At 30.4% G+C, this 14,313-nt stretch overlaps 1 protein-coding gene and 1 long non-coding RNA gene across 2 annotated transcripts; one reads left to right on the top strand and one right to left on the bottom strand.

Moving 5' to 3' along the window:
• Positions 1-290: 290 nt before the first annotated feature.
• Positions 291-14,214, bottom strand: LOC139517631 (DNA-directed RNA polymerase II subunit RPB9-like). Its single transcript, XM_071308874.1, has 5 exons — positions 14,064-14,214; positions 10,990-11,044; positions 3,392-3,465; positions 1,848-1,974; positions 291-544 (listed from the first exon to the last, which is right to left on the bottom strand). The coding sequence occupies exons 1-5, from the start codon at positions 14,126-14,128 to the stop codon at positions 482-484; spliced, it is 384 nt and encodes a 127-aa protein (XP_071164975.1). The 5' UTR covers positions 14,129-14,214; the 3' UTR covers positions 291-481.
• Positions 6,713-8,529, top strand: LOC139517630 (uncharacterized). The gene is made up of 2 exons (XR_011663171.1): positions 6,713-7,568; positions 7,949-8,529. It is a non-coding gene; the product is annotated as an uncharacterized lncRNA (long non-coding RNA).
• Positions 14,215-14,313: the final 99 nt, after the last annotated feature.

A 14,313-nucleotide genomic window follows, 5' to 3' on the forward strand; every position in this document is an offset into this window, starting at 1 on the left:
ATACTATTAATGGGTCAATAAATGTTAATGAAAGGTTCCATTTGTTGATGTCACAAGTGATACTTGTAGAGCAGATCTGTGGTCATCTGTTTATGCAGATAACTCAGTAATCAATTTTAAAGTATAGTTTTGTATCATCGACCTAAGGAGTACATTCTATAAAGCCTCATAATCATGATGTCACAAATAGCACACACTTTTCCATGAAATTTATGTTTGGGGCCATATAAAGCCCTTGCCAAACTTACTCCTTTCAATACAATCTTAATCTAATATTAACAACATGTAAATAATTATTAAACCTTTTTTATTACAATCTTATGAAAATGGAAATGATTTGTATGAACTAAAACATTATGAAAATATAAATGTAATCTGCTGGCTACATTCAATTTCTATGGTTGTCCTTCAAACCACTGTAGCTATTTAAAACATATCAAGTCTACATTCTTGCAACTGTTAAAAGAATCTGTTTTACACATCATTCTGTCCATCGATGAACACACTGTTGATTTGTACACACATAATATAACCTCATTCCTTCCTGTAAAACAAAACATTACAACATTTCTTATTTGTTTATAACACAAGTTTTATTACAGTCAAACCTTTATATGAAGGTCACCCCTGGGACCAGAGAAAAACAGATCTTATAAGGAACGTCACATCTGAATTGAGGTTCTAAATGTATTATAAATACTATAGCTAGACAGGCAGAGGGTGAACTGACAACCATATTTTGGTAACTAGAGATGACCTTTAAACCAGGTTTGACAGTATGACATGACAATCAGAACTGTTATGGTCACAGTTGCCTAACCTCATAAGCTGGCATGCTGAGCAGTACCATAGAGCACTTTTTCATAAAGTGTGATTTGTTAGTTATTAGCACAGTGAACTTTTATACAGTATAATTTGTGAATTGTTTGATATTAATTTTGTGTTATTGTTATTTGTAATACCAATTTTTTAATGGTTAAGTGCAAATCACACTGAAGGGTAAAGATTGTGTTAATTTATCAGTGGAAAGTAAAATCAAATATTGCATTGTCAATAACGCATTGATTCAACTACAATTCTGGACAATGGGAGTTAACTCCATTTTTGAAAGATGATTTTAACAATGACATCATTTAAATTTTGGGAACAGATATTAGATTTCTGTATCTTGTAAAAGTTCTTTGTAATTTTAAGGACAGGTGTAACACTGTTTTGTGACTTGAATATCTGAGCATATATTTACATATGCAAATGTATAAATTTCTGTAAATGTTCATGGATAGGATGTATAGAATGTTATGATCAATGCACTTTATATTGTGTATCCAAATGCTAGTGATAAACCTTGGAATATTTAGTTATCAAGTCAGTAAAATAGGGTTTTGATTGCATTTCAAAAAGTGATAGTATTTGGATCTAAAACAAATGAGCTTAACCCAGTCATATTTTAATGTGCCTGTCACCAGTCAGGGACCTTTTCAGAAGTTATAGTATGTGTAATGTTTTTTCTTGATTTGGAGAATAGGGTCTTTATAAATGTATTGGCAAAAAACTAAAATACGAGTTCCATGCACTTGTCATGTTCAAACCATTTCAAGTTCTTTACAGATGGGTCATTTGGTGGTCTGTTGTAAGGTAAAATCATTTTGACCCTTTCAAAATTGTCTATATCAGCAAATTTAAAAACATCAGACTCTAGTTGCTTGAACCAGTGACTGCCTTTGAATAGTGAGTTGTATGGAGATTAAATAATTTACTTTGAAATGAATGTTTCCACTAGATACTTAGGGTTCTTTAAGTACAAAGAACAGAAAAAGAAATGAACAGACTTAATAACCACTATTTACCTCTGCCTTATTACTGTGAGACTGGAAAAATACGGATTCTTTGTGCTGACATTTAGGACAAGGATGGTCCTCTGTTCTAGGAAGTGTGGGGTCTGCTATAACATCACCTATAATCTGAGTCAACTCACTGTGGGGAATAGTAATACACACAATAAACTATAGTAATACACACAATAAACTATAGTAATACACACAATAAACTATAGTAATACATTGTACACACAATAAACTATAGTAATACACACAATAAACTATAGTAATACACACAATAAACTATATTATCACATATTTTGTACTGATATGTACGTTTTTGCATGGCCAATAATAGCCGGAAGTCAAGGTTGGTTATCAGCCCTCGGGGCCGATATCGATATCAGCCCTCGAAATCCATATCAAGCCCCAGAGTTTAACTTCCGGTAAACTGTCAATCAAAGACTATTTGTAAACAAGTTGAACACAATGAAAAGAAATTTAGAAAGTTACGAATCTGCTGTAGAAGAAAAAAGTAGAAATCAACAGTGAAAATCACAAAAGTTCCCGTAAAATTTTGACGTCATAAAGAATTTATAAAATATATGACGCCACACTGGAATGAGTAGCGATATAGGATTCTTCTTAAGCATTTTTAACATTTGTAATGTAACATTTTAAAGTCTTTTAATATTTGCAATTCTTAGAATTAATATATTTATTGTTAATCATTTCTGAAACTTTTCACAAAACGTTGTTTACCTACTGTGATACGAACTTTTTTAAACTCACAGTGATACATTTTTTATTTTATTTTCGTTAAATATCTTTTTGATTTTTGATGAAATATCAAACATAATTTGGTGTAAGCTATTTGTTTTCTCTTGCTTAAAAATATGTGATAAATAGATTATTACATGTCATTTTTCATATGGTCCCTAGTATCAGCCCACGACCAATATCAAGCCCTCGGGCTAAAGCCCTCTGGCTTGATATGGGAGTCTAGGGCTGATACCAGGGCAATATAGAAAATGCCATGTAATAATCTATAAGTAATACACACAATAAACCTTCTCATATTTTAAATAGCATTTTCTTTGTTTTATTTGATCTTTGCTTTTATTTCAAAAGCATGTTTTCATGTAGAATCATAATATTAGGTTTTTTTTCCTTAAAAAAAATAATGATGTAGTATTTCTTAAACTTCTCCCCTTTAGGATACCTAGAAAACTTCTTTATTCAATTACAATTTCCCTCCAAAAAACCAAGAACACATTAAAATAACATACAACACAGCAATTGTTAGATTTAGATTCAATATCTTATTAAAACCCCTTGTATAACATAAAATATTGTTATCTATTGTGAAATGTTACAACAGATACTGTTTTACTATAAATTGCAACGTTTTTCCTTTTCTTGTTGATCACTATAAAAATGGTTTTAGATTTTTTTAAACAGTATTTTCCACCTACTAAATGCATGAGAACTTAATTATCTGACATAAATTATATTGTTTCTTGTATTTTTTTTTAAGTTGTATATCGTGTTTATATCTATTTATCTTTACTTACTCCACTTCATGTGTAATCTTGTTAACATATATACATGGATTATCTGCAACTTGTTGGTAATCACAATTTCTACACTGAAAGAAAAATCTGCCAGTTAAAAAGTTAACATTGTTCTGTTACAATATTCAACTGTCTTTTTGTCATCAAGTTATGTTATTCAATGTATTACCATTTATTATTAAGTCCTTTTGTCATCAAGTTATGTTATTCAATGTATTACCATTTATTATTAAGTCTTTACTTGAATAGAGTGAAGTCAAGAATGATGACATGATAAATTGTGGTAGTTGTTTCCACCATCATATATGTCTCTACATCACACTGTTGTAAGACAGTACAACACAACACATGGCTTAACTTTCATAACCAGATGCTCCGCAGGGTGCAGCTTTATATGACCGCAGAGGTTGAACCCTGAACAGTTGGGGCAAGTATGGACACAACATTCAAGCTGGATACAGCTCTGAATTTGGATTGTGATTAAAAAGTTGACACAGCATAGGTTTCTGACACAGAATGAATGTGGTCTAATGAACTTAAATTTTTTTTTTTGCTTTTGAGCAATTTACTATGCTGTTGAATATCAATCCTCTCAAAGAAATAATATTTGAAAAAATTTTCTTTTTAAATTCTGAAATCTGAAATGAGAAAAAAGAAATTGACCCCCGCCCACAATTTTTTTATCACTTCCCCCCATCCCTTATCCCAAAAATGATGTCAATTCAAATTTCTAATTGAGTTTGAAACAATAACTACTCATTTAAATACATCATAAAATATTAAAATATAAAATGGCTTACGGACATGGTTAAAATTAATATTAATTAATAGTAATTATAACTTCTAACCAGATGCTCCGCAGGGCGTAGCTTTATACGACCGCAGAGGTTGAACCCTGAACGGTTGGGGCAAGTATGGACACAACATTCAAGCTGGATTCAGCTCTAAATTTGGATTGTGATTAAATAGTTGACACAGCATAGGTTTCTGACACAGAATGAATGTGTTCTAATGAACTTAAAATTTTTATTTCTCTTAGAGCAATTCACTATGCTGTTGAATATTAATCCTCTCAAAAAAATGTTTGAAGAAATTTTCTTTTTTATTTATGAAATTTCAAATGAGAAAAATTGAACCCAATTTTTTTAATCACATCCCCCTTTCCCTTATTCCAAAACTAATCTCAATTAAAATTTCTAATGGAGTTTGCAACAATAACTACTCATTTAAATACATCATAAAATATTAAGATGTAAAAAAACTGCTTGTTATCACTGAATGGTATAAAGATTATTTTAATTTATCAGTTGGTAGTAAAAAGTGAATATACATTGTATATTGTATATAACAAAGATTTAAGTTGATTCTGGACAAAGAAAGATAACTCCAATTAAAAAAAAATCTTGCTATTGCACAATATTTTGCAATTAGATATTTCTTGCTTACTATTCTGGACAAAGAAAGATAACTCTAATTAAAAAAAAATCTGCTATTTCACAATATTGTGCAATTAGATATTTCTTGCCATTGCGCAATACTGTGCAATTGAAAAGACTTGCTATTGCACAATACTTAATATAATAATTTTAGATCCTGATTTGGACCAACTTGAAAACTGGGCCCATAATAAAAAATCTAAGTACATTTTTGGATTCAGCATATCAAAGAACCCCAAGATTTCAATTTTTGTTAAAATCAGACTAAGTTTAATTTTGGACCCTTTGGACTTTAGTGTAGACCAATTTGAAAACAGGACCAAAAATGAAGAATCTACATACACAGTTAGATTTGGTATATCAAAGAACCCCATTTATTCAATTTTTGATGAAATCAAACAAAGTTTAATTTTGGACCCCGATTTGGACCAACTTGAAAACTGGGCCAATAATCAAGAATCTAAGTACATTTTTAGATTCAGCATATCAAAGAACCTAACTGATTCATTTTTTGTCAAAATCAAACTAAGTTTAATTTTGGACCCTTTGGACCTTAATGTAGACCAATTTGAAAACGGGACCAAAAGTTAAGAATCTACATACACAGTCATGACAGTTAGATTCGGCATATCAAAGAACCCCAATTATTCAATTTTGATGAAATCAAACAAAGTTTAATTTTGGACCCTTTGGGCCCCTTATTCTGTTGGGACCAAAACTCCCAAAATCAATACCAACCTTCCTTTTATGGTCATAAACCTTGTGTTTAAATTTCATAGATTTCTATTTACTTATACTAACGTTATGGTGCGAAAACCAAGAAAAATGCTTATTTGGGTCCCTTTTTGGCCCCTAATTCCTAAACTGTTGGGACCTAAACTCCCAAAATCAATACCAACCTTCCTTTTGTAGTCATTAACATTGTGTTTAAATTTCATTGATTTCTATTTACTTAAACTAAAGTTATTGTGCGAAAACCAAGAATAATGCTTATTTGGGCCCTTTTTTGGCCCCTAATTCCTAAACTGTTGAAACCAAAACTCCCAAAATCAATCCCAACCGTTCTTTTGTGGTCATAAACCTTGTGTCAAAATTTCATAGATTTCTATTAACTTAAACTAAAGTTATAGTGCGAAAACCAAGAAAATGCTTATTTGGGCCCTTTTTGGCCCCTAATTCCTAAAACGTTGGGACCAAAACTCCCAAAATCAATACCAACCTTCCTTTTGTGGTCATAAACCTTGTGTTAAAATTTCATAGATTTCCATTCACTTTTACTAAAGTTAGAGTGCGAAAACTAAAAGTATTCGGACGACGACGACAACGACGACGACGCCAACGTGATAGCAATATACGACGAAAATTTTTTCAAATTTTGCGGTCGTATAAAAACATAAATGGGGAATGTGTCCAAAAGGACACAGATGACGCCCCCACTAGCATATAATGTTATAAAGGGACATAACTCAAGAACTGTAAAAGTGAAGCTGCCAAAAATTGAACTTAAACTGAGTTTAGAGGTAATAAGTATTATAAACACATTTCATTAAATTTAGTTGAGACAAACTTTAAGAGAACAGAAACTAAAAAAAATCTTCAATTTTTCCACTTGTAAGGGACTTATCATTTTTTATCTGGGAGGGGGGCTGGTCAAAATACAGGAGTGATCAAGTTTTTTTCTGTATGTGGAAAAGGGGGGTTCAATTTTTTTTATGAATTCAAAGTGGGGGGATCAAGTTTTTATACACATGAAAAAAGTATTTTACATACTTCAAGAGACAAAATGTCTAGAAGAACATAACAACAGTCAAATCAAAATATATTTTAACACCATTTACATACAATTATCAACGTAAGACATCAAAAGACTTTGGTGATGTAGGAAGCAGACATGGGGTAATTGAAATATGTAATTGTAATTGACTGTAATTAATTACAATTTATCATGTAATTGAATGTAATGTGTAATTGAGCATTTTTTCAATTACATGTAATTGAATGTAATTAATTACATAGCCAAAATTGCCTGTAATTGACAATTACTTTTCAATTACAAGTCAATTACATTTGAAATTTTGGATCAAAAGATTAAATCTTGTGTTTTCTCGAAAAATTATTAAAAGCAATAATCTTAACAAATGTTGTAAGCTGACAAAGAAAAGCCTTCACAGTATACTTTCTGTATTAACACAACCATGGTAGATTCTTCATTTTGTATTGAATGATAAAAAAAATGTAGACACATGCCATAATTTTAAAAGAAACCACTAGGAAGTCACTGTCTTGACCTTAATTAGTAGATTTAGATAGATATTTTAAGACATTGATTTAACATAATTAACTTTATTCAAGGACTTAAATAACCAATAAATATAACCTCTGGCTATTTGTTTTATTACAAACTATATAATGACTGTTTTTATAACAGTTATGTTAAACAGATATAAGGCTAATTAGAGAGAGATAAATATACCCCTAGGGCCTATAGGTACATGTTTAAATTCTTGAAGGGATAATGCATATGACAAAATCTCACTTGCAAAATTTGTTCACTATATATATGAATGTTGAAAGAAAACATTTTATCAGATTTAAAAATGAGCTCCAAGAGTGTACTGGAACATTTTACTGTTCCTCATGACTTCCAAAATGGAAATACTTTCAAAGGAAAATGTATGCATTGTGGCACCCTCATTAGTGGAAGTTATAAAGTTACATCCAACTTTGTTACACATATGAAGGTAATACTATATAAGAATTTTAAAAATTAATAAATTCATAATGCTTCTTTTTCATTTCTAATCAGATTTCATTTATCTTATATCCTCTAATAGCTTACATTTAAATTTGGAAAATATTTTGTTTATTAAATTAATTAGTTGTGATTAAAACTAAAGTTTATTTTTGTTTTAAGAAGTCAGATTTCTAAATCACTTATTTAAGTTAAATAATTTGAATAAGCTGGGATAAAAATGAAAATCATTTCAAAAAATAAAAAATAGTGCTCTTTTTTTGTATCATTTACAATCAAATAAATTTAAATAAATGTAAAATTTCAATAGGTAAATTAAAACAATTTAATATTTTCAAGATATTAAATAAGGCCTTTTGTAATTTTCAGAGAAAACACAGAGATTTGTACATTCTGCATTCTGAGAATAAAGAAATTCAACCAACATTGACACAATGCATAAAAAAAAGTGTAAAATATTCACCGTCTGATCCAAAACAGTTAGAAATGACAAATGCTCTTATAATGTTCATAGCTGGGGATCTTTTACCACTCTCTATTGTCGAAAGTGAAGAATTTAAAAACTTCTGTAAGTTCAGAAATGGATGATTACTTGTCAGATAATTGTATTGATATGTCAAAAGACCCTCTTTTGTATTGGCATAGTAACTGTCAACGTTTACCACGTCTAGCTAAGTTAGCAGTGCAATATTTAGCTATTCCAGCCACATCTGCACCAGTTGAACGCTTATTTAGCACTGCTGGAAAAACATTTAGGCCGGAAAGGTGCAGACTGGCTGATGGAACATTTGAAAAGCTGATGATGGTCAAATGTAATGGGAAAATGCTTAAATAAGTTATATGACACAATACAAAAATGTATATACTAGTTGAACACTGTCTAATTGTTATAACTATAGAGCAATGTATAATACTTATGTACATATCATAGAATAAATGCATGTTTTCAATGTTTTATCTTAAATTTCCTTTCAAATGTAATTGAAGTAATTAATTACATTTGCCAAGTAATTGGAATGTAATTAATTACATTTGCCAAGTAATTGGAATGTAATTAATTACATTGGTAAAAAAAGTCAAATGTAATGTGTAATTTAATTGAAGATTTTGTAATTGTAATTGAATGTAATTAATTACTTTCAAATGTAATTGACCCCATGTCTGGTAGGAAGTTGCATTTGTGATATAGGTGATGTAGGAAGATTTGTGCAAAATTTTGCTCAAACATACAAATCACGCCACATTATGAAAAAACATAGTGTACAGCAATTAATTCTCCTATAAATTATTAAATATGTATCTACTCTGCATTTGAATATTGATACACATTGATAATGATTCTGAGATGAAGAACACCACAATGTATTTCTTTTGTTTTCATAACAAGATCCCTTTGGGTTCATTTATACCTCTAACTCCCTCAAAATTTGTACTTTTTAGGCTAATAGATCAAAATTTTAAGGTTAATTTCATACATTTGTGAATGCAATGTGACAATAAATGAGTAATTGAATTGTCCAAGCTGAAAGCATGAACTATCCATATAAAAGTTTAGTGACTCAATTCATGAATTGTAGTTTCAATAAGGCATGTAAGGCCTTACGTAAAGCTCAAGTTTAATCAGCGTTCATATAAAAGATTCCTCTTAATAAATAATGTGTTGTTACTGTTTCAAAAAGTGTTTTTGAGTTACTTAGGATCACGCTTTCTTTTATAGCACAATATATATATATAGGAAAAAAAGTCAGAAAAAACTACTAAAAGCACTGGCTTGCTCTACCTTATGGAAGACTGAGAGCCCTATTTCAAGACAATTTTCCCTCAAACATGTTTTCATTTTCAATATTTTTGAGAAATTACAAGTGTTTTTGATGTTAAAATTTTTGTATGTAAATAGAGGGGGGATCAAATTTTTTAAATGTTTTTACTGGGGGGATCAAATAAAAATAGTGAAATATTATGGGGGGATCAAGAAATTTTATATGTTTTATTTCAAAATGACCAGCCCCACCTCCCAGGTAAATAATGATAAATCCCTAAAGGAGCATAACCCTAGAATGGTAATCAAAGTGCTTGTAATCACTGAATGGTAAAGATTGCTTTAATTTATCAGTTGGCAGTAAAGTGAATATTGTATTGTATATTGTATATAGCATTGATTTAAGTTGATTCCACTTATATTCTGGACAAAGAAAGATAACTCCAATTTTCAAAGAAGATTATATAAAGCATTGGTTTTAGGTGATTCAACAACCATTCTAGACAAAGAAAGATAACTCCAATTTATTGACTTGAAATTCATAAAAATGCTTGTTTTTGACCCATTTTTGGCCCTTTATTCCTAGACTGTTAGTCCCATAACCCTTAAAATATATCTCAACCTTCTACTTATGGTATTAAACATTGTGGTACAATTTCAGAACAATTGAAATACTTATACACAACTTATTGTTCTGACAGTAGATAAATGCTATTTTTGGGCCCTTTGGGCCCTTATTCCTTAACCTTAGGGACCATAACCCCCAAAATCAATCCCAAGCTTTGTTTTGTGGTTATAAACATTGTGTTAAAATTTTATTGATTTCTGTTCACTAATACTAAAATTATTATCTGGAAACCATCCGTCTTCGGACGACACTGACGACGACGACGTGATACCAATATATACGACCACAAAATTTTTTGCAGTTATATAAAAACAAACAAAATCTTAATTACAGTATGATTGATTGAAAATGTGCCATTCATAATCACTTGTTCAGATGATATCTGCCTTCCTTCTAGATGACTGAAAGACAGAATCAAATAGTAAATAAAACATTAATTTAATGTAGTAAACAGCTGAGCCCTGTTGTTTATTTTCATGAAACAAAGCCAAAGAAAGATAACTCCAGCCAAAAAAAAAAATTAATAAAATAAAAAAGGACTATTTATTCAGAAATGTGTTTTTTTTAGCAGGCGAAAGTTTACTTTTACAAGTAAAAATCCAACAACTAAGCAAATAAATAAATTCAACAACCTTAAAATTAATATAAGACAGCTTACCTCATATATTGATTACAAATAAATTGCATGCACAAAAAGGAGACTGAATTTTACACATCATACAATAAGTAAAATTTGGTACATATTCATTATGCATGCAATTTATTTGTAATCAATATATAAGGTTAGCTGTCTTATATTAATTTTAACAGTGCATAAAAATATAAGTATAATCTGATGTTTGTGCAAAGGAAATAGATTATCACACAGCATTTTAGCTTTATATCTCTCTTCATTGTAAGTCTATAAAAAATAAAATAAAAATAATGGAGTTACCGGTAGTATAGTTTAATACCAGAGCCAAAACGTTCTTCGTTACTCAATATTTTAGTAATGTCAGATCTTTCAATGACATAATTACTTACAGCATACAAAAGTATTTTGTTCTCTTTGTCCTCTTTAGGATACAACATGTTGTTGCTGAAAAGTAAAGAAATTATAAAAGACACATGCTCAAAAGTACCTACTCACTGGCTCTAGTACTGACCACTTTTTTGTCAACCTAGAATTCTCTTTTTATTCTATACTCTTAAATAAATAAATTACTTTGCAGTTATTAAGGAGTGTTATTGTCTTTAATGTTTTTTATTCTGTAATGTGTAAGTCATTTCAGTCAATGTTTTTTTTTATTGAAATTTTATTGTTTATTTTCAATTTTTTTTACCGGTAGATACATTGTACATGCATCTTATCTTATTTAATAAATTTTTAAAGCATTCATTTTATTGTTATGTTATAAAAATATAAAAATATAAATAGTAAAAGTCTGTACATCCATTTACTACAAGAGTTTTGGGGATAAATATTTATGAGTAGATTGCAAGTAAAACATACATTTTTTAACAGCTGTGATTATTACTCGAAATGTGTATTGGCAGAGGTTAGAATCAGCTAAGCAGGAACGTAGGAGATGAGCAACATGAGGTAAATTATCATTTTAAAATATCTGATTGCTTTAATTCCAACAGTTTGTAAATATTTAATATTTTTACAATACATATAATGTTTATTTTATTTTTTTATCAATACCATTAATTTTTTTTTTTTGCAAGGCTCATATTTAAATAACAAATACTGAGCAAAATAATTTACCTTCTAAGCATAACTTTTAGCTGAAATAATATTTTATATTTTCGTGATCATCATCTCATGGATGGAGAAATAACATTTAAATCTATTCCCAAATTTTTATGGTTTTGTTTTGAACACTTCACACATCTATTAACATTGATTTTATTGGGGTCATTTTGAGATCTAAAATTAATTCCAACATGTCCATTAATATAGTCTACATTTGTACTTGTAGTTTAACTAAGCCACATATGCATGTGCCTGTCCCAAGTCAGGAACCTCATCAGTGATTGTCTGATATTGATAAAACATCTTACTGTTTTTTTCTATTTCAATGGATAATCTGGCCTTGTGTTCATAAAACTGTCGAGCATGATTTTTGTACTCAGACTGAGAAATCAACTAATCAAAGTCCTGAATGTGCTGTTAACCGCACAGATTTTGTACTCCAAGTATTAATGTTGTTTCTGCTTAATTTATTCACAAGTTTTACAAGACTCAGGAATATTTTGAGCACACATAATTATGTCATAGGCGGATCCAGGGGGCCCTGGGGGTGGGAAATTTTGTGGGGAAAATTTTGTTGATTACATTTTGTATATAGGGAATCACTGAAGCGTGACTGAAGCAGCCCCCCCCCCCCTTACAAAAAGTTTTGGATCCGCCACTGTATGTACACTTCAACATGAGCCTTTACTTTCTAAATACAATAGAACAAACACAAGTTAACTGTTTGGATACTGAATGGGGCAGTGACCATCTCAATATGTTACATTACATTTGTATATACTGAATGGGGCAGTGACCATCTCAATATGTTACATTACATTTATATATACTGAATGGGGCAGTGACCATCTCAATATGTTACATTACATTGGTATATACTGAATGGGGCAGTGACCATCTCAATATGTTACATTACATTTGTATATACTGAATGGGGCAGTGACCATCTCAATATGTTACATTACATTGGTATATACTGAATGGGGCAGTGACCATCTCAATATGTTACATTACATTTGTATATAATACTGAATGGGGCAGTGACCATCTCAATATGTTACATTACATTTGTATATAATACTGAATGGGGCAGTGACCATCTCAATATGTTACATTACATTTGTATATAATACTGAATGGGGCAGTGACCATCTTAATATGTTACTTCTGAAAGCTTTAGCGCACTAACTTACTGCCCAAGCCCACTTGTGAAATTGATATCCAAAGTTAAAGGGATAATTGATTTATGTAGGAAAATTATAGTAAAGTTTGTGAAAATATGAAAAATCAATGAAATTAGCATTTGAAGATCAAAGAAAACACCAAAATCACTTAAATAGGTGATAAATGAATATAAAAAATCAATGAAATAGGTGATAATGAAATCACTTGTTTAACAGGTTGGGGACAAACCCTCTATATGGTGATTATACCTGTATAGAGGGATAATCCTTCTATAGAGGGGTTAAATTATCCCTCTATAGAGTGGTATTTTTGTTTGCACTGGATTTAAAGCAAATTAGGGCAGAATGGCATTTTCTATTTATATTGGCTATAATCTCTAGCATAATATGCATCAACATATGCACTTTACTAAAAATTGGGATAACCAGTTTTCTGCTAAAGTGACAAAACTTGCAATCTATTGTATACCTATCTGAACACCTGATCAACAACAAAAGGAATAGTTGACCTTTAAATTTCATGTAACTTGTTCAATCTAACAATAGAAATTCTGTTCAGTGAGGCATAAGTGAGGTGATGGTCAGATAAGCATCAAACTGGGCATGTGCATATTAAATTAAGTACATCAATTGGTGCATCAATTGTTCCAGGTTTCTGCCATAATAAGTAAAGAATGCCATAATAAGTAAAGAATGCCATTCTGCCCTATTTTGATTTAAATCCAGTGTAAACAAAAATACCCCTCTATAGAAGGATTATCCCTCTATACAGGTATAATCATCATATAGAGGGTTTGTTCCCAATCTGTTTAAGTAGCACCCCTGACTGTAGTCCAAATAATTATGACGTCTGGCAAGGCTATTTTTAATTTTTTTCTGGGAGGAAGGCGTCCCAGAAAAAAATTAAAAATAGCCTTGCCAGACGTCATAATTATTTGGACTACCCTGTCTGTAAAAGGTACTGAGTGAAAGTAAAGTTTATATTCATCATTAAACACCATTTAAATGCATTGGTACGAGGTTTTTTTTTCAGTGGTTCGAGTTTACAATGGTGTGGGATAACTATAATTCATTGTAACAAACCCCTGTGGAATAACTTGTACTAGTTGTACCGAATATTTTGCTAATTAAATATATATGGTAGTATTATAGGCTAGATTGAAAATCAGATATACCATTCTTTGCAAAATTTAATGCCTACAAATCCAGGACCGTCATCGTGTTGTTCGTAGATGTCCATTTCTGTTTTGACTGCAATACACGAAGTAAAAATAGGCAAGTAAGATGCCGCTTACGTTCGTGAAATGTTTTACAGGTGATACTAAAATAAATATTAAGATAACAGGTACGAAAATTTATAAGATTTTTAAAAATTTCACCTTTAAATTCGTTTAATAAGAAATGATAAACAATTATCATTTTCAT

The sequence above is a fragment of the Mytilus edulis genome, chromosome 3, assembly GCF_963676685.1.
Source record: "Mytilus edulis chromosome 3, xbMytEdul2.2, whole genome shotgun sequence".
NCBI lineage: Eukaryota > Metazoa > Mollusca > Bivalvia > Mytilida > Mytilidae > Mytilus > Mytilus edulis.